Below are 18,490 nucleotides of genomic sequence, written 5' to 3'. Positions count from 1 at the left end.
TATAATTTGGAAACTAATTTATCTTTTAATTTATTGGGCCGTGTAGAGTTTTTTAATTGTGTAAATTGTCCATACAAATTTTAAAAATAGAATTTAATTGTTATAATTTTTAATATAATTTGATCTATTTATAAAATTTAAACAAATGAAAATTGAAATGTTGATTAAAAATTATGTATATAAAATTTAAAATTTAACTAATAAAATAATAATTGGGAGAGCGTCTCCGTGGCGCAGGAGAGGTTGCGTCCTTGTTCGTCTCCCGACATATATCCAAAATCCGACGTCGTTTTCAAAAATAAAAAAGATGGTCAAAGTATTGGTTTGACTTAAAAAAATGGGTGATTTTTCAAGGATTGGCGGCCCACTAGGCCCACATATTTGTTGGACTGTTTTGACCACTCGTGAGCCCACTTCCAATGGCTGATTGATTTGACCCTTTAACTGCGACCCATCTATCAACCTTTCATCGCAGCTGGATTTTATTCTTTTTTTTTTCTTTTATTTTATTACTAATTCCAAATATAATATGCATTTATAAACTAATAAATAATGAGGCCAGTCTTAAGCCTAATAAATATCCTAATAAGTGTTTTATATATTCTAATTTTTTAACAAACAATTAAATATAAAATTCATATACTTTCAATTTTGTATATGAAAAGAAAAAAGTAAATGAAAAGAAAAAGGACGATGACTAGAGCACATGATTTGTTTCCATTCCGCGTCTTAGGAAACTGTTTCTCACAAATTATTGTGCAAGTCGTAGTAGGTCTAATGTACTTATATTTTGGGTCTAAAATTTTAATGTCACAGTAATAATATAATCTTTATAATATATATATTTTAAATAATTTTTCATAATAGATGCTTCCTACCTAATGGGCTGTCCCACTTGTTCTATGAGAATTTTGAAATTTTTAGTGCTAAAGATGGAAGATTTAAATGTGAATACTTATACAAGTTTTGAATTTTCTTTTTTATTAAATATGTCATATTTTATATAAATTAAATATTGAAAGCTTTATGTTAGGACAAAATTTAATGATTAAAAATGTATTATTGTTTTTTTTTTTTTTTTTTTTTTTTTTTTTTTTTTTTTTTTTTTTTTTTTTTTTTTTTCGGAGAGGACGAACCAAATAAATTCATAAAAAAAATTCATTTATTTAAATCTAATCTAAATGAGTTGTAATTCAACCCAATCCATACAAATTGGGTTGATCTGGGTCTATTGGACTTTTTTTTACATCTCTACTAAGAATAAAATACATTTCTCTTTATATGAACATTTTTGCATATAGTGGAGTTCGAACTCAAGCGCTCAGATATGTTATTGCGCATGCATGACTACCGTTCAATTATGTTGTCTCTTTGAGGGAAGAGTATTTTCAAAGGAACTTACTTTAAGAAGGCAGTCACGTTTAGGCTTAAACAAGTTATTTAAAAAGTGTTGCTTTTATGAAGAGTTGAAACCTACATGAAATCTTCAAATCACTCAACTAGACTCTAATATGAAAACATGAAAAACGTACTTCACTTATTCTATCACCATGATCATACTTTCTCCAAAAGAAAAGAAGAAAAAAAAAACGACAATAACCTGGAACATGGAGTGTGATTATTTCGATACATCCAATCTTGCACAATCTTGCACGGGTTGAGATTGAACCATTATTTATCGCAGGAGATCATTTACCAGCACTTACATTTCCCGTGCTAGGTAGGGGAGGTAGGGGTTCAACAACAGACCCGTCCCATTGATCGACTCTTACGACCACAACTCCCACATTCTCCATGTCAGTGATATTATCTGATACAAAAAAAATTCAGAAATTCCCTCGTCATTCATTTGATTTCATCTCGCAAAGTTCATCAGCACTGTTTTTCTTTTTCACCTCCTCACAGCATTTTCATTGTCATATATATGAAGAGATTTCAATAGCAAAATCATAGACATGTATTGTTCTTGGAAAGAGAAGGGATTTAGATCAGAAAATTCACATACCATGATGGATTTGGACTGAAGCAGCTGCTGTTGCATCATAAAGAACAGTGATAGAATGGTAATCCAAAGATATAGCATCGAAAACAGTCTGTCTGATACAGTTTGGCGTTTGAACACCTAGAATATGTATCAGCCATCAACCATTTATTCCATTCTTTGAATTCTTATTCGATCGGTAACAGGAGATGTGTACATATTGAATCTTACCACAGATGACCAAATCAGTAATACCCGACGCTTGCAGAAGGGAATGCAGGTTAGTATTAAAGAAGGCACTGAACCTGGTTTTCACCAACTTGTATTCTCCTTCTTTTATTTCAAAGCCTTCTATTAACTCTGCCCCTATGCTTCCCTTTGATACCGGATTCTGCTTTCCACTGCCGTAGAGATGGCGTCGAAAGCGTTCAACGTCACGTCCTTCAGGATCATGCTCTCGCACAACCTAGGATTAAAACAGACTAATTCAACATATTACCAATTTGCTTGTACGAATTCACTCTCTTTACTCTTCAATTAGTACCAAACAGGGTAATGAGCAGCAATCAATCAACTCAAGGATAATAAGAGTTAACTAACAAAGTCAATGCTGCAACATGTGATAATCAGAATCAACTTGCACAACAATCCACATATAATGTTATGAATCATGGATCTCCACAATGGTATGATATTTTCCACTTTGAGCATAAGCTCACATGGCTTTACTTTAGACTTCCCCAAAAGGCCAACGTGGGACTCTCTCCCAACAATCCTCAACACATGAACATAATAGAAGACCCACAAATAATAATGTTATGGGGGTGACTCGAAAGCCCACGGGCACATTGAAGGAAGAATCCCTGGCCAGGCTCCCAAGGCCAAGCCAAGAGGAATACCATGCCTACAAGCTGGGTCTCATCCAAGATGAGGTAGGTGTCCCTTCTCTCTAATTCTAGGCGACTCAATGTTCAACTCTAACACGCGAGTGAAGGAGAAAAAATATAAATAGAAGGGACTCATACCACTAACCAGTTATGCAAACTATCCTAACTAAGCTCAAAACCTCTACAATCTAAGAAATTAGGCATCCGAGCATTGGGCACAGCACCACACTTGTGTTGTGAGCTTCTATCTTGGATGTTAGGTCAGCCTGCTTTGACTACTTACCTGGAGAGCAGAGCTACCTTTGGTCTGAATCCACATCAACAAACAACATTTTTCCCCTTTTCTAGTTCGATTGTTGAAATTAGACATGATAGTATATGGAGATTGTTGAAATTATAGATTCTTTCAAATAGTTTTCATATCTTACCATATAACGTTATATCAAACATTTTCTCAACTAACAATCAGGGCTCTCGGGTTCAATTTCTCCATACATCAGAGTAACTTGACAAGCATCTCAGAAGAACGGGAATAATCTCTCGCAATCCGAAACCACTATTGTATCTATGACAGAAAAGTTACCAGAAACAATATTTTCTTGATTGTTGAAATGCTTTAGGGATTTCGTAGGGATTACAATTCCAAAAACAAAATTAAAGCAGATAGAGGAAGAAACGGACCCAAACGACGAACATGCCCCGCTTCCTTGCACATTCGAGGGCATCATACACGCTTGGAAGTATGGCGTAGGCTCCTGGTACAGCAAACACAGATCGTTCATCAAAGAAATCTCTCTGCAACGAAGAATTGGAAGAAAGTTGATTTTGAGCATGAATTTGAAGAGCGAAAATTCGGAAGAAACTTAAGAAAAACCTGGAAGTCGATGATCAGAAGGGCAGTGTGACTCCATTCATTCGCCATTTCCATAATGCAACAGAACAAGAAAGATTATTGAATGGGCAGAAAGAACGATGGCCTGCGAGATTTTATCCAGTTCAAACTAATAAATTAATACAACTCCAAAAAAATAAAAAAATAAATTACTAAAAATAGATTCTCCTTCTGTTTCTCATCCTTCCTTTTGCTTGGTCTTTTTGTTCGTTAGGTTAAATTATTAAAAAATATATATTTACTCTATTAATTCTTACAAAACTGTAGTAATTTTTATTTTATATTATCTATAAAATAAATTATTCTATATTGAAAAGAAAAAAAAAAGTTAAATTTATGATTAAATGAGTTTAATTTTTCAAATATTTAATATTTGAAAAAAATTATGACTAACTCAAATCAAATTAAATAAAAAAAACGATCAAAAAAATCTTCCCAATAAATTAACGTGTTCAACTAGGACAACTATTACTTAATAACAGCTCAAACTCATCGTTATCAAATATTGTATGCTTTAACCTATTACATATCGTCATAAGTCACATGATTATAAAACATGTCTATTAGGAAAATGTTTTCACACCCTTATAATAAATGTTTCGTTTCCCTCTCCAACCTCTCCAATTGATATAGAATCTTAGAAACTACCTCCAATGATCAATTCCAATGACAACTTGCATGTACATCGACTACCACTGAGTTATTAATGTTGAAGATTATTGGGAGTGAGTCCCGCATTGGTTAATTTAGTGGAAGATCATAAGTTTATAAGTGAAAAATATTATCTCCATTAGCATGAGATCTTTTTGGAAGTTCGTAAAGCCATGAGAGTTACACTCTAACATTGGATTTCCCGATTTTTCCTTCATTCATAAACTAACAAAGATTGAATAATGTAATAATGTATTTTGGTACATCACATAACACTACTGGAAATTATGAGATTAATAACCATGTTCGTAGTGGATTACAGCTCAAAAGAGTGGGAGAGTAAATTAATTAGGCAATAAAACATTATGATTAATTTAAATGCCAATATGAATATATATATATATATGTAGCATCTTGAGCAGTCAGCCATTTTTAGGGCTTTTGAGAAGGGTGACTGGTCATGATGTTATACTAATAACAATAACAATAATAATAATAATAATACTAATTAAGCCATTTCCCAAAGCTTTAATTGTTGATGATTAGGAGCTGTAATTAAAATTAAATCAAAACCCATTTCCATAAGCAGGAGCCCAGTAAGCAGCTCCATTGTTGTCCCCTCCAACCAGTTGTGTGCATGAGACTGGAACCAAGCACAGCCCTCTGCTCCTCAACTCCTTCACTGCCTTCTCTTCCCTTCTCATTTCTTCTCCCTGAAATCAAATCCATTGCATTACTAAAATTTTGGTTTCGTTAGGGTCAGTAGCTCAAGCAATTAGAATAGAGTCCGAGCAATCCAAACAATTTGAATAAAACTCACAACTCAATTCGACTCAACCAACTTAACTCTCTGTCATCGAGTTAGACTGTACTTATTCTTATTTCAAATATTTACGAGTGCCTAATTCATCACTAATACCCGTTACTAACACTAAATATTCTTAATTTTTTTAAAAATAGAATTGAGTTGTAACCCTACTTCTGAGTTGATCGGAATGACCCGATCAAAAAATGTTAACCCACAAATAGAACCAAATTTTTCGATTTTTCAAAAATTCAACCTAACCCAAATGGTAAAAAATCCAACCCCACCTTTGAACCCTAAACCCTAAACCCAACTTTTATGGTTTAGATTGATTAGTACGAGTGAGTCGATTATCGAATCTTATGGGTGTATTTTTTAAAAATTAAAATTGAATCACACCGAAAATTCGAGAATAATATGTACCTAAAAGAATGTAACATTTTGAAACACAACGAAGCAATAGAAACTAAAGTAAAAATATAACATTTTCAAACTCGACAATACGAAAGGAATATTATACTCAAAACTGAAACACGAGAAATGTTTTTTTTTTTTAATTGAAATAATGATTTTTTTGGGATTCCAAAACAATTAGGCAGCCCCAAAGCAACACTTTTTTGAGCTTACTTTATAATGAGTAGATATGAAATGTATAAAGCTGAGAACCTTATTCTTTTTTTACACCCCTTTAATTTCTCTTCTTTATGGTCTATCAGATGCTTTACATTTAGACTGGACTTTCATGATTACGACTCTCAACACAAACTTAACCCCCTCCCCCCCTCCTTCCCAAACAATCTCCATTCATGTTCTTAATGAATGCATGAAAATAATATGAACACTTTAAGTATGATACTTACACCACTTCCTGAGTCCCTGACATGCTTTGGTGCACTGCGCAGATATGGGTAGCTAAGTGCCTGCCACCCCAAGAAGGAGATAACTTTGAGGATACCCACAAACATATATATGGCATTTTTAAATGGCATTACCTCGATTTGTCCCTGAAGAAATCTGATATACCCAATTGCTTCTGACAGTACAGACGCGGTGTCAGTCTGCAAAAGTGCATGGGTGAAGGAATAAAAAGTTCCTTTTCAATATGGTTTCAAAAATCTATAGAGTGGACAATATCATAATACTGTGAAAGGACGTGATTACTAATAATAATTGTTGTTGTAAAGTAAGTTGAATAACTTTACCTTTCCGAAGGGAGAAACGATTTGGTGAAGAGCGGTTATTCGATCTACGAGCTTCTCCTTCCTCACCTATTATTTCGTAATTCCAACTTTAAACATGAATATAAAAGATGCACAGATGAAAATTTTCACTTGTTTTTATGTTACCTTTAGAGGTGGTTGGCTTGAAGATGGGGGATGAACTCTAGCCTTCTTACATGCGCTACCCGATATAGGGGCGATGTGGTTCGACTGTTCGAACGACTTGCAACTAAATCTCACCTCAGGCAAGTGATCTGCGGCGGCGGTGGGTTGATTGTGGATGAGATCTGGGAAGTTAGTATTGTTAGAAGAAAAGTTAAGAAATTTGTTGGTGTTGGAAAATTCTTGTTTGACAATATCAACAAAGTTAGGGGGTGGAGGTGGTGAAGGATTGGTGGTGGTGGTGGTATGATCCAAGATTTGGTGCTCCCAATTCTCCAACTTTTTTGGTTGATAATGACCCATCTGGGTTTGGTTCAAAACCCTTTCTTCCTCTCCTCTGATAACACCAAAAAAAATATCACAAAGTTACATATATTCAAGAACATATAGAAACAAATGAACCAAATAAAGAACATACAAGAGAAGTTGGCTCCATGATTGAGGCTGTTCAGCAAAAGAAGAGAAGGAAGGTGAAAACATGCCCCACCAATTAGGGTTTCCAGCCATCATTTGTTTAGCTTGAACTCTAAAAATTTATGCGAACTAAGAACGAAGAACTAAGATCAAGAACAAGAAGCTATAAGCTATAAGATTTTTTTGGGCAAAGTTCAAGGTATGCATGAAAGTTGAAGTCAAATGAGAGTTGGAGCCTATTAGTTTGGAGGAAGATAAGAAAGGGCTTGCTTTTGCTTTGCTTGGCTTTGCTTAGGTTGAAGGAAAGTTGAGAGAGAGAGAGAGAGAGAATGAGAGGGGAAGATTTTGAATGGAGGGTTTGGGTTAAGGAACTTTAATTTGCATCATTTTTTCCTTCTTGTTTTTGGATGCTTTGTTATGAGTGGAGGCCACAAAAGTTAGAGGCTTCTAAGTTTCTTCTCACTCTCCCGACCCGACTCGACCCAAAAGAAAGAAGAAAAGAGAGAAAGAGACAGTTTAAAGTACGTTAACGTTAATAATATCTTCATTTGAGTTAAATAAATTTAGATATCCATAATAAGTTTATAATGTTGTTCTAAATACACACTAAATTAATCACTTGAGTTAAAAGCCTTATGAGCGAATTTTATGTGAGATCCCACATCCGTTGGGAGGAGAAGGAAACAATCTTTTATAAAGGTGTGGAAATCTCTCCCTAGTAGATGAGGCTTGAAAACCTTGAAGGGTGTGGATTATGAGATCCCACGTCCATTTGAGAGGTGTGGAATAAGCAAAAATAGGCAATAAAAAAATGGAACCTCCCGCAACCAACCCTCTCTATACATAATCTTATGTTAAAGATGAAACGTGGAGATCTAATGATAAAGGGGAACCAGATTTTTAACGACATAACACACTATTACTGAAAAAATAAATGTGTAAAGTTTTAAGGACAAAAAATATATATATATATATTTATTTATTATTATTATTTAAAAGATGAACCTTTTACTTCAACTTTTTTTAGTTCTTGTCTGTTTGTAGGAATAGCACAAGGTTTTTGAAGCCTTTTTCTTTTTCAATTATAGTCTTGTAGATATTGGGATAATATAATATTTTTCCCCTTTTTTTATTTTTAATTTTTTAATCAAAAGGTTAAATTTACAACTACAGTCTAAATGTACTTTTAACCCAAAATTAATAAATTATTCTTGTTTTAAAAATAAATAAAAAAGTGACATTAATAGTTTTAAACAATAATTTAATAAAAATTAAGCCTTTTAAAATTGATTTTTTTTTATTTACAAATATTAAAAATATTTTTTTTTAAAGATATTGTTAAAAGTATAAGTTTAGCAGTAAAAAAGTTTATTTCATTAAAATAATAATAATAATAATGATTTTTTTTAGCAGGGTTGTGCAAGAAGTCAAATGAGGATATATTTATTTTATAGTTTGTCTTTTTTGAGGTTGTTAAAGAAAATAATTCCAACCACTCCCACCTTTAGCTGCCAAAATAATAATGGAAATATTAAATTTTAAATCAAAATTGGTTCCAATAATCCATTCTTGACCTCAATTTTACACTCACTTTTTCAATTAAATATTAAACTTAGACAATATCTCACTCTTTTTTTTTTTTTTTAAATAATTAAATAACATGACCATATCTTATAAATTACCATTTTTAAAATTGACCCACTTAATATTTATATTATATGAATATAAACAAAATATGACTATTTAAGTTATGTATATATATATTTTTATATTATTATTAATATTACGAATTCAGTGATCACAAAGTGATTGATCGGATAAAATATCAATTATTTTTTAAATTCTTGCTCCAATAATTGTTAAATTATAATAATAATAAATTATTACTTCTTTTTTTTTTTTTAATTTAAAAATTTGCTGATAAATATGCCTATTTAAAGCTTTATCTATATATGCACAAAAAGACAAGTTAACGAAGATCACTGTCTCACATTAGTTGGGAGGAGAACAAAACAATATTTATAAGAATGTGGGGCCTCAAAGGGTGATGTCCCGCATTGGTGGAAGAAGAACAAAATACTATTATTTTTGACCTCACGTAGAAATTTCAAGAATCTAATGGGTAAAGAAGGGTACGAACGAAGGGTATGGCGGAGGAGGGTCCAAATTTCATTTCGTGATAAAATAAAACTTTCTTTACAAAAAGTCTTGTCCTCCTACCTTTTCCAAAAGATGTTTTCTTTTTTTCATTCATTTTTTTAAATTTATTTTTAAAGCTTTTATTTATTTTATTGTCCAATCTTTCCCTTCAACGTACCCTTTCTATCCAAATTCAAATAATTTTAAAGAAAATAAAGTATTCTTATTTGTTAATTTAAAGTGGGCTGGGCTTTCTTAATTGGGCTTTCTCAATGTCCGCGTCGGCCCAGTTACTAATCTGTATTACCAATTTTGCGGCCATTGCTGCCTTCGAAGCAGCGTTTTATATGCCGCCATAGACAAGTTTCTCTTGAATCACTAGCTACTCACCGGCGCCGTGATTCGTCAAGCTTGTTTGCGACGTCGCGGTCTGTATGAGACAAGACCTATGAAATTTTCTATTTCAAGCTATCAGGAGTTTCCACAATGAGTGCAGGTACTCTAGCATATGCGTTGTCAATACTGAGGGCGAGAGAGAGAGCATGATTTTTCTCTTTTTTTGGGGTGAATTTATGTTAGTTTCGAAGAGGCGAGGGATTAGAGAATTTGTATCATGTCAAATGGTTTACTGAGTTAAGATTCTTGATTTTTGCTGGTAAAATTATATACGCTTCTGATCGGGGATCGGTTCTTTAAGGAGCTGCATTTTTAGCCTTTTTCAGACATCTAGCTTATTGGAAAAATGAAAAGATTTGAAAATAGTTGGATATGCTTGCAGAATCTCAACTCTAATTAGGAGTTTCTATCAATTGATTGAAACCAGTGAATGGATTGGGTTTGAGCAATTTGTGGGTTGATTGTGATGTTTTTATTCCATTTGCTTTACATGTCTCTTAGTTGAGCTTAGTCTTCAATGTAGAAAGAGTTGAATTACTTGATGACTATAGAAAATGATTTGAAAGGGAAAATTCATGTTTTTATTCCATTTGCTTATCAGTTGCTTAAACATGATCATCGGATTTTTAAAATTTACATAAATGACTCGTAGTTTTCATTCTTTTCAATCTTATTGGGGTTCAGACTAATTGTGATTTAGTTGTTTTGTTTTACTATAGCTTTGTATATCAGGCAATGATGGCCATCGTTTGCGTTAACGTCTCATTGCAAGGTTTGTGGTCTGTGAAAGAACTATTTAGCGGTGTTTAGCTTTGTGAGCAATATTGATATTACCTGGAATTAATATTGTTTCTTCTTTGAGTTTTAGTGGATATATAATGAAGGGATAATTTGCTAAGAGGAATTAATGAAAAGCTTCAAATGCTTTGGTGATGAAAAAGAAGATAATCATTACAACGAACTTCGATAGAATGGATATATTTTCTGTTTTTGCTAAATTGATTTGGTGAGAGCTATTGTGATCTTTGCAGGTGGTTCATTTGGGGGGAATAGAGGATTGAGACCGGTACCCCCAGAAAAAGGAGTCTTCCCTTTGGATCATATGCACCTTTGCGACCTGGTATTTCTTTTTAGAGCACCATTGTTTTCACCTAGGATATGTGGTTTTTGGAATTCTTTTGAAGGTTTCTTTGTGTTCATTGCTTGTTTTGTGATGCATGGGCTTCATTGCAGGAGAAGAAAGAATACCTCAATTGTCTTAAAACTTCTGGTCACCAATCTGAAAAATGCAGGCACTTATCAAAAAAATACCTTCAATGTCGTATGGAAAAGTAAGACTGTTGAAATTTCTATATTATGTTTTTGTATTAATAAGTGTTGATTTGCTCTCTGTATTTTAGATTCATAAACTTTTGTTTGTGGGAACCTGGGTTATTGTTATCTTTCAATCCTGATGTTTTACACACCAATACATCACTATTAGCTGAAATGGTGGCATTAATGAATGTATAGGAACAAACCCTACATCCATATACCAGTTCCAGTAGAACAGCAAGTGCTATCATTGTGATCTAACAAAAAAGGAAAAAAAGAGGTGCATGGTGCAAGTAGCTATAAGTTCCGCCTTTCTGAGGCTCTGCCAACTTTCCCTTCCTTGTCTAGCTTAGCTACAAGTCAACTAACTCATATGCCCTGAAAACTAGGAATGAATCTTTCCCTCGTTTTCTAACAACTTCTATATCCTTCATCAATCTATCATTCTACCCCTACAGTCCAAGCCTACCACTAGTAGATATTGTCTGCTTTGGCCCGTTACGTATCGCCGTCAGTCTCATGTGTATACTAGGGAGAGGTTTCCACACCCTTGTAAAGAATATTTCATTCCTCTCTCAAACTGATGTGGGATCTAACATTTACTCTTCCAGTGATTCTATTCCTTTGGAGATGCAATTTGTTCTTTTGAGTGGTTTTGGTTCAACATTGGTTACATTGGTCTAGCACAAACTGGAGAGTGACTAGTAACAGAGTGCATGATTCATTTCTTTTCCACTTACATTACGGCAAATAAGGGGAACGCACTCGTGTGATATTGTTATGAATACTGCTACCAAAATTATTGGTGGAAGTTTGTGTGTGCTACCTATTCAGTTTCTTTTCTCATTGGTTTGAACTTTGTTATTTCTTCTCTAACACAGCTCGGCTGTATGAGTATGGTTATTCATGAGATTTCATTGGGAACTTGCAGGAATTTAATGGCAAAGCAAGACATGGCAGAACTAGGATTCGGGAATTTGAGTCAGCCCAGTTTGCCTGGCGATAAATTGGAACAAGTTTAAGAGTTCATCCATAGATAAACCTAGTCGAAGATCTTAGTTGAAGGAAGCGAAATTGATTTTCCTTAATGCATTATTCAACTTAAATCAAAGGACTAATTCAATAAGCCTTTACGCTAGTTTCAAGTCAAATGCAATGCAAGTCTTGTTCTTACATCCCTCCTCGACCACGGTCGGGCCGAGTTCCCTATTTAAAAATCACTTTCAATCTTTCTTAAAATTTGAATTCTTAGTCATATCTTAAAAGTAGTTGGAATACTTTACTTTTCCTTAGTTTTCAAAACATATGTATCAAAACAAGATAACCCATGGTGGAGAGAAATACAATTTATAAGCATAATTTTTTTAAAAAATAGAATGACTACCAGACGTGACCTTAATTTTAGATTATTTCTTAAAAATTAAGCTAAACACTAATTCTTCTGAAGAAATTTTTTTATTTGTTATCTAATTTTTGCTTGTGAGAATGAAAACTAAGAGGCCTCAAAAATCAAATAAAAACAATTATATATTATTCTTAGTATATAATGTCAAGGTAGCTGGAATAGCTCAGTTGGTTAGAGNGCTCAGAGTTTGTTGTTATTCAGTAGCTCAGAGTTTTTTGTTCCTCGTTAGCTCAGAGTTAGTGGCAGAGCGATTAAAATTTCATTACTACTCTTGACATTTAATTGTAGTTTTTACATTTTTCTAAATCATTTTATTAAGATTGTTTCCATGTTGTAATTTGATCTCATTCTTTTTTTTTTTTTTTTTTTTTTTTTTTTTTTTCTCTTAAATAATTTCCATTCTTCATAGTTCAAAAATCAGCTTCGAACACTTTTCCCGTTGGCCTTCAGCCCTGTAAAACCTTACCCATAAGGACAGACGGCGACACCAGATAAGGCCATGAAGAGCCACACAACACACAATCATGATCCTTTTTTCACTCCAGACTTCACTTCCTCAACCCCCAATTTCCCAAAATGGAGGCTCTCCATCTGGGTTCTTCCTCCTTCCGTTCCTTCAACTACATTACAAATTCCACTCACACCCTTAATCGCTTCCGCCCACTAACCTTTCGCAGATCCAAAATCAGAGCCGTCGGTACTGTTCCACAGAGCCAATCCGACACCAGTGAGCCTCAGGAGCCTCCCATGGTTGATTTCGCTTTCGTTAATGTAAGCTGTAATGTTCAATTTTTAGGGTTTATACTTAGATTATCGAGGCTAATTTATGTGTTTATTGAAGTCTGTATTGCTTCCTGATGGAACTCCTGATGTGCACTTTCGTCGAGCATGTGGTGGGCAAAAACTCAGAAACATAATGCTTGATTCCAATGTTGAATTGTATGGGCCTTATGTGAGTTTCCCACTTCCTTAACTTAATGAATTGGGGTTTTCTTAGTTTTGATTATAATAGGGCTTTGATGTTGTTCTACAGTCGAGATTTCTGTTGAACTGTGCGGGTGGAGGGACCTGTGGGACTTGTATGGTGGAGGTGATTTTACTGCATTAGATCATGTTCTTAATGAGGATTTAATCAATACCCTTTTCATATCTCGGTTCTGAATCTCTGTTTGTTTGATCATTATGGTAAAAAAGTTCATCAAAATCTGATGCGTTGGTCATTGAACAAGGTGAAGAAGAAATTCAATGTTAATCTTCTGACTGCAATTCTTATTATCATTTCAGATCGTTGAAGGGAAAGAGCTTTTAAACCCTCGCACAGACATAGAGAAAGACAAACTTAAAAAGGTTTGTATACAGATTCCATTGCCATTAAGCTTAGAATCTCTGGCTTTTGGTTTGGTTTCAATTCCTCCGAATCAAAGACATATAATGGTCTTGTTTTTCATACACAGAAACCCAAGAACTGGAGACTAGCTTGCCAAACCATTGTTGGGAAACCAGATTCCAGAGGGATGGTAATGAGTAGAAATTTGATTGATTGATTGATTGATAGAACAGTGTCCTGAGTTTATTGTTTGTTTTCTTTGGATGAAGGTTGCTGTTCAACAGTTGCCTGAGTGGAAAGCTCATGAATGGGGTTATGAAAAAGTAGAGCTTTCAGAATCATCAGAGTCTTCAGAATCTGCATAATTTAGTAACAACCTTTTGTTTTACCCATCAGAGTCAGCTGAGATGATTGAGCAATGGACATTAAATCTAAGCTCCTTGCCGCCGCTGTATCAACAATGTAATTATTCCTCGTTAATTCAGTTTGTCCAATTAGTGACGTCATGCTTTAATCGCGTATGCGAAATAAAATACGTCGTAAACTTACCTTTCAAAACCAATCGACATAAAACACCTATCAACTACGGATTAAATTCAATGCTAATGTCCTATTGTGATCTATCCTTACTTTTATGGCTTTTCTTTAGTCGATGTGATTTAAAATTGTCCTTACTTTTATGGCTTTTCTCGGTCAATGTGTTTTAAAATTGTTTAGAGGAAGCCGATAATGGAAAGCCCAATTAGAATGGTACATGCTAGCTGTGAGCTTGAACAGTTAAACAAATAGCTTAACTTGATCACAAACAAGTAAAAGTTTAAATCCTCATCCCTCGTCTTGTTGAACTTTATAACAAGTTAGAGAATTAAGTAATACACGTTAAAGAGCAAAATAAGTTTAAAACTAAGAATATGCACAATTTTAACCGATGAAATTATTTCCGACTTTCGCAAATACAAGCGATTGATCTACTTATAAACAACAGGTGAAGAAGAAGAAGAAGAAGAAGAAGAGAATCCAACAAAAGCAAGACATACATGCAAATAAATTAAAGGCATCAAACTACAGATCTTTTCCCAGAAAACCAAGGGCCCAAAACAAATCAAAGGAGAAGAAGATAGAACAAAGGAAGAACAGCAGAAAACCTTGCTTTTCCTCCTCTTATTGCAGAGGGAACAGAGCAAAAGGAAGAAAAAAAAAATCGTTTAATTTATTTGGGCCTTAGTAATCGCTTGGAATTGGGCTGGGCCCATAGGCCATAAAGGCGTAAAAGTAGATAAGCCCAGCCAAGCCACCGCCAACGAGTGGCCCAACCCAGTAAATCCAGTTGTCGTGAAAGTCCCCACTGACCACCGCCGGTCCAAATGACCGGGCCGGGTTCATCGATCCGCCGGAAAACGGTCCGGCTGCCAAAATGTTTGCTCCGACGATGAATCCGATGGCAATTGGCGCAATTGTGCCCAAAGATCCCTTCTTTGGGTCGGCTGCCGTCGCATAGACCGTGTAAACCAGACCGAATGTGATGACAATTTCCATCACAACTCCTTCCGCTGCTCCGATGCCGGTCGCCACGCTGTGGACCGGAACTGCCTGCAGGGGAAAAAATGACCAAACTTTTCAACATGGGTATTGAACTTTCAAGCCTTTTTCATATTTATAACCACATTATATGTTAAAAATGGGTATGAGAATGCGAAGAATTTAGGACTAAAACAGAGAAATGACCAGGCCGCCAGTGACATATTTGAGAAGGTAGCAGGCGACAATGGAGCCAAGAAGCTGAGCAATCCAGTAAAATATGGTCGTAATTAGGCTGATTTGGTCACCAAGAAGAAGGCCGAATGTCACCGCTGGGTTGACATGGCCACCGGAGATGTTGGCTCCGACAGAGACTGCAACAAACAGAGCAAATCCATGGCAAACCGCCACCGCCACCAGCCCCGCTGGGTCTAAAGCTGCAGAGGATGTTATTTTATCTGCAGAAAATGACACCAAAGTTGTTGAGTTAATCCAAACATAGTTGAGCAAGATAGATAAGAGTGTGGGGGAAACTGACCGTAGGCAATGGCGGAACCGACGCCGGCGAAAACGAAGAGCAAGGTGGAGATGAACTCAGCAAGATACGCCTTGCAAGAGCGCAAGCTGAAGGAATCTTGGAAGCTTCCAATGGTGAACCAAGCCATTTTCAAACAAACTTACAGCCTATACCTTATGAATTATTGTTGAGCTTCTCATATTAATCTTCTTCTTATATAGACATTCCACACAATTCCATTGCGACAAAATGATCAGTCACTGTTCGTCTTTCATGTAACTTCTGAGATTTACCCATGTGAAGAACTCACCAACTTTCTTTTTAAAATGTCCCCTATGTCATCAATATTTTCAAATCCCAAATTTTCAACAAAATAATTATTAAAAAAACCCTTAAATTATTGAGGAAACAATCAAAACATGGCTAACAATTTTGTAATATTAGATATATACGTAGAAAAAAAATTCATTGAATATAATATTTGGGTGAAGATTTAGGTAATAAGTTTTTGGATAGGTACGGGTGAGATTTCATGTTGGTCGGAGAGGGTTGGTGAGGGTGTGAAAACTCAAAGAGGACAATATCGGATTGAGTATGATTCAAAGACGGTGTGTCTTATTACCAGCCGAGCGACCTATCTGTTTTCAAAATCGGAAATAGAATACAATGTTTTTGCTAGGATCTTAGCTGGATTTGAATGGATTTAAAGGGAAATGTACAGAGAGTGATCAATAATAGTGTTTCTCATAATCATAGAGGTGAGAGAGGGAAGAATGTAGAATGGAGCCAAACAAAAGGAGATGAGAATGATATCTGATCATCAATAATGTTTTCAAATATGAGTGGATAAGGGTCTTTTTCTTTTGAAATATATGGATAAGGTTTAGATAATAATATCTGATCATCTGATGGATTCTATAGATGCCAAGTAGGTTTATTAGGATCTCATTTTAAAACATTATTGGTTTATATATTTTTATTTGTTTTAATTGGATCGAATAAGTATGATTTTTTTAAAATACTTAAAAAAACAACCCAAAAATAGAGAGTTAACAACAAGCTAAATTCTACAAACAGAATAAATAAAAAATAACTTGAAGCATTCAGCTCGAACCTTAGTAAAGCAATGATCAGTCGAATTGCATATGTTCGGTAGCACAGCAATGGCAGTATCCATTTTCATCAAATGCAGATCTTTGTGAGAGATGAGCTTCACGGATATGATACTCGTTCCACTCCTTCGACCCATACTGCTTGAAAATTTCACGAGCAGCAAATGAATTTCTTCTTTTTCCTTTTATTCCTGAAGCATTGCGGTGACATGAAATCAGCCCTGACAGTGAAATCAAACAATTCAGGATTGTAAACAGAGATTCACACATGGAAGGAACTAGAAAGTACATGAAAAGATGAACATATTGAAGAAAAAACGAACCGAAGATCATGAGTATATAAGTAAGAGACATTATTTGTATTGATACAAGACCTTTTGAAAAGATCAAAAGTAAAGCCACAAGAACTTATACTTAAAGTGGACAATATTATACCAATGTGGACGTTCGTTGTTCGTACCAGCGGGCAACTAAATATTGATAATGAGAAAATTATTCAGAAGATATTTATCGAGGGCAACTAAATATTGATAATGAGAAAATTATTCAGAAGATATTTATCGAATCAAATCGCAAAGTAATAGACAAAACATTCTGATATTTGATCGTTGATGGTTGAGTTCGGAATGAAATGTATTAGAAGTTGTTAACATACCTTTAACTTCTGTTTTGCATCTTTCTCCAGAACAAGTCCAGCTTCTGTAAATGCATCAATGATGACTTCTGAAAAAGCTCAGGAAATTTAAAAGTGAAATTTTTTTGGTTCTCTTAAGAACTTGAACAAAAAAGAAACAGATGGAATAATTTTTTTCTGCAGGATATGTTTGAGATGAAACTATAAAATGAATATTACAAGCTCGTAACAGTATTCTGACATCGCCAATTTCTTCCACAGGAGCATAGAGAACACGGGCTTTGGCAAAAGAACCTCTCATACAATCCTCGTATCACACAGACATTATTGGGAATAAACAAAAATGAACTTCCAAACTACGTAGATGAGTGTTTTTCAAATTACTTTCCCAAAATAATGCTTGCAAACAATGTTTGGAAATAAATTATTCAATCTCATCACTAAAACACCACTTTCTGTATATTTGGTAAGTTGTTGAAAGTGAAGATTCAAACCAAAATATAGATACTTCTAATCAAATGCGACTGTATTAATCCTTGGTGGGCTGCAGTTATGATTGAAATGGTATCTATGTAGAAAATTTGATGATTGAACATAACAGAACTCACCAACCACTTGAGCTTAATTAGTATTGGCCTATTATCCAATGCATCCAGGAGATACCTCATAAAGAAGATGTGTCATCACATACAAGCTCTACAAATGTGAGATCTCACTTCGTTTGGAGAAGGAATGAAACATTTTTTATAAGGATGTGGAAACCTCTCCCTAACAGAGAGGTTTTAAAAACCTTGAAGGGAAGTATGAAAGGGAAAACTCAAAGAGGACAATGTCTGCTAGCGGTAGGCTTGGGCTGTTACAGTTTTCTTTCTACTTTTAATACAAATATCCTACAAATAAAACACATGCAACTCATGATTAGGGCCTCAAGGTTTTTAAAACGCGTTTTCTAGGGAGAGGTTTCCACACCCTTATAAAGAATGATTCGTTCTCTTCCTCAACCGATATAGGATCTCACAATCCAACCCCTGACACTTGAGGCCCAGTGTCCTCGCTGGCACTCGTTTCCCTCTCCAATTGAGGTGGAATCTCACAACAAATGTCCAGTTAGTAAGT

The 18,490-nt window shown here is 34.7% G+C and overlaps 5 protein-coding genes across 6 annotated transcripts; 2 read left to right on the top strand and 3 right to left on the bottom strand.

Annotated features, from left to right (window-relative positions):
• Positions 1–1,424: 1,424 nt before the first annotated feature.
• Positions 1,425–3,880, bottom strand: LOC111494647 (probable inactive nicotinamidase At3g16190). Its single transcript, XM_023144622.1, has 5 exons — positions 3,743–3,880; positions 3,550–3,663; positions 2,213–2,447; positions 2,006–2,122; positions 1,425–1,810 (listed from the first exon to the last, which is right to left on the bottom strand). The coding sequence occupies exons 1-5, from the start codon at positions 3,794–3,796 to the stop codon at positions 1,689–1,691; spliced, it is 642 nt and encodes a 213-aa protein (XP_023000390.1). The 5' UTR covers positions 3,797–3,880; the 3' UTR covers positions 1,425–1,688.
• Positions 3,881–4,759: 879 nt separating this feature from the next.
• Positions 4,760–7,411, bottom strand: LOC111494639 (transcription factor bHLH68-like). Its single transcript, XM_023144615.1, has 6 exons — positions 7,017–7,411; positions 6,563–6,935; positions 6,419–6,484; positions 6,209–6,274; positions 6,077–6,136; positions 4,760–5,124 (listed from the first exon to the last, which is right to left on the bottom strand). Exons 1-6 carry the CDS (start codon positions 7,106–7,108, stop codon positions 4,978–4,980), a joined length of 804 nt encoding a protein of 267 aa, XP_023000383.1. The 5' UTR covers positions 7,109–7,411; the 3' UTR covers positions 4,760–4,977.
• Positions 7,412–9,483: 2,072 nt separating this feature from the next.
• On the top strand, positions 9,484–12,035 carry LOC111494670 (cytochrome c oxidase assembly protein COX19-like). 2 transcript variants are annotated; one of them, XM_023144642.1, is made up of 5 exons: positions 9,507–9,647; positions 10,267–10,319; positions 10,579–10,667; positions 10,781–10,878; positions 11,793–12,035. In XM_023144642.1, exons 2-5 carry the CDS (start codon positions 10,283–10,285, stop codon positions 11,881–11,883), a joined length of 315 nt encoding a protein of 104 aa, XP_023000410.1. In that variant the 5' UTR covers positions 9,507–9,647; positions 10,267–10,282; the 3' UTR covers positions 11,884–12,035. The 2 variants fall into 2 exon arrangements, with proteins under 2 accessions (XP_023000411.1, XP_023000410.1); XM_023144643.1 differs by lacking the exon at positions 10,267–10,319 and having other exon boundaries at positions 9,484–9,647.
• A 685-nt stretch (positions 12,036–12,720) lies between these two features.
• LOC111494655 (photosynthetic NDH subunit of subcomplex B 3, chloroplastic) lies at positions 12,721–14,151 on the top strand. The gene is made up of 6 exons (XM_023144629.1): positions 12,721–13,037; positions 13,108–13,218; positions 13,300–13,356; positions 13,551–13,613; positions 13,721–13,783; positions 13,863–14,151. Exons 1-6 carry the CDS (start codon positions 12,843–12,845, stop codon positions 13,956–13,958), a joined length of 585 nt encoding a protein of 194 aa, XP_023000397.1. The 5' UTR covers positions 12,721–12,842; the 3' UTR covers positions 13,959–14,151.
• A 454-nt stretch (positions 14,152–14,605) lies between these two features.
• LOC111494643 (aquaporin TIP2-1-like) lies at positions 14,606–15,958 on the bottom strand. Its single transcript, XM_023144618.1, has 3 exons — positions 15,650–15,958; positions 15,319–15,569; positions 14,606–15,183 (listed from the first exon to the last, which is right to left on the bottom strand). Exons 1-3 carry the CDS (start codon positions 15,774–15,776, stop codon positions 14,815–14,817), a joined length of 747 nt encoding a protein of 248 aa, XP_023000386.1. The 5' UTR covers positions 15,777–15,958; the 3' UTR covers positions 14,606–14,814.
• Positions 15,959–18,490: the final 2,532 nt, after the last annotated feature.

This window comes from Cucurbita maxima, unplaced genomic scaffold, assembly GCF_002738345.1.
Source record: "Cucurbita maxima cultivar Rimu unplaced genomic scaffold, Cmax_1.0 Cma_Scf00020, whole genome shotgun sequence".
Classification (NCBI taxonomy): Eukaryota; Viridiplantae; Streptophyta; class Magnoliopsida; order Cucurbitales; family Cucurbitaceae; genus Cucurbita; species Cucurbita maxima.
Note: the sequence above shows the minus strand (reverse complement) of the source record. Positions and strands in the feature narration are given on the sequence as shown.

Excerpts from the sequence above, each read along its gene's own strand:
- LOC111494647 (XM_023144622.1), bottom strand. The coding sequence starts at position 3,796 with ATGGAAATGGCGAATGAATGGAGTCACACTGCCCTTCTGATCATCGAC. Across the intron at positions 2,448-3,549 it reads GGGGCATGTTCGTCGTTTGG|GTTGTGCGAGAGCATGATCC; the intron begins GTCCGTTTCTTC and ends TTTTAATCCTAG. Across the intron at positions 2,123-2,212 it reads TACTGATTTGGTCATCTGTG|GTGTTCAAACGCCAAACTGT; the intron begins GTAAGATTCAAT and ends TACATATTCTAG.
- LOC111494643 (XM_023144618.1), bottom strand. The coding sequence starts at position 15,776 with ATGGCTTGGTTCACCATTGGAAGCTTCCAAGATTCCTTCAGCTTGCGC. Across the intron at positions 15,570-15,649 it reads CGGTTCCGCCATTGCCTACG|ATAAAATAACATCCTCTGCA; the intron begins GTCAGTTTCCCC and ends CATTTTCTGCAG. Across the intron at positions 15,184-15,318 it reads AATATGTCACTGGCGGCCTG|GCAGTTCCGGTCCACAGCGT; the intron begins GTCATTTCTCTG and ends TTTCCCCTGCAG.
- LOC111494639 (XM_023144615.1), bottom strand. The coding sequence starts at position 7,108 with ATGATGGCTGGAAACCCTAATTGGTGGGGCATGTTTTCACCTTCCTTC. Across the intron at positions 6,936-7,016 it reads TCATGGAGCCAACTTCTCTT|AGGAGAGGAAGAAAGGGTTT; the intron begins GTATGTTCTTTA and ends TGGTGTTATCAG. Across the intron at positions 6,275-6,418 it reads TCGTTTCTCCCTTCGGAAAG|ACTGACACCGCGTCTGTACT; the intron begins GTAAAGTTATTC and ends GCACTTTTGCAG.
- LOC111494670 (XM_023144642.1), top strand. The coding sequence starts at position 10,283 with ATGATGGCCATCGTTTGCGTTAACGTCTCATTGCAAG. Across the intron at positions 10,320-10,578 it reads CGTTAACGTCTCATTGCAAG|GTGGTTCATTTGGGGGGAAT; the intron begins GTTTGTGGTCTG and ends TGATCTTTGCAG. Across the intron at positions 10,668-10,780 it reads ATATGCACCTTTGCGACCTG|GAGAAGAAAGAATACCTCAA; the intron begins GTATTTCTTTTT and ends GCTTCATTGCAG.
- LOC111494655 (XM_023144629.1), top strand. The coding sequence starts at position 12,843 with ATGGAGGCTCTCCATCTGGGTTCTTCCTCCTTCCGTTCCTTCAACTAC. Across the intron at positions 13,038-13,107 it reads TTGATTTCGCTTTCGTTAAT|TCTGTATTGCTTCCTGATGG; the intron begins GTAAGCTGTAAT and ends TGTTTATTGAAG. Across the intron at positions 13,784-13,862 it reads AACCAGATTCCAGAGGGATG|GTTGCTGTTCAACAGTTGCC; the intron begins GTAATGAGTAGA and ends CTTTGGATGAAG.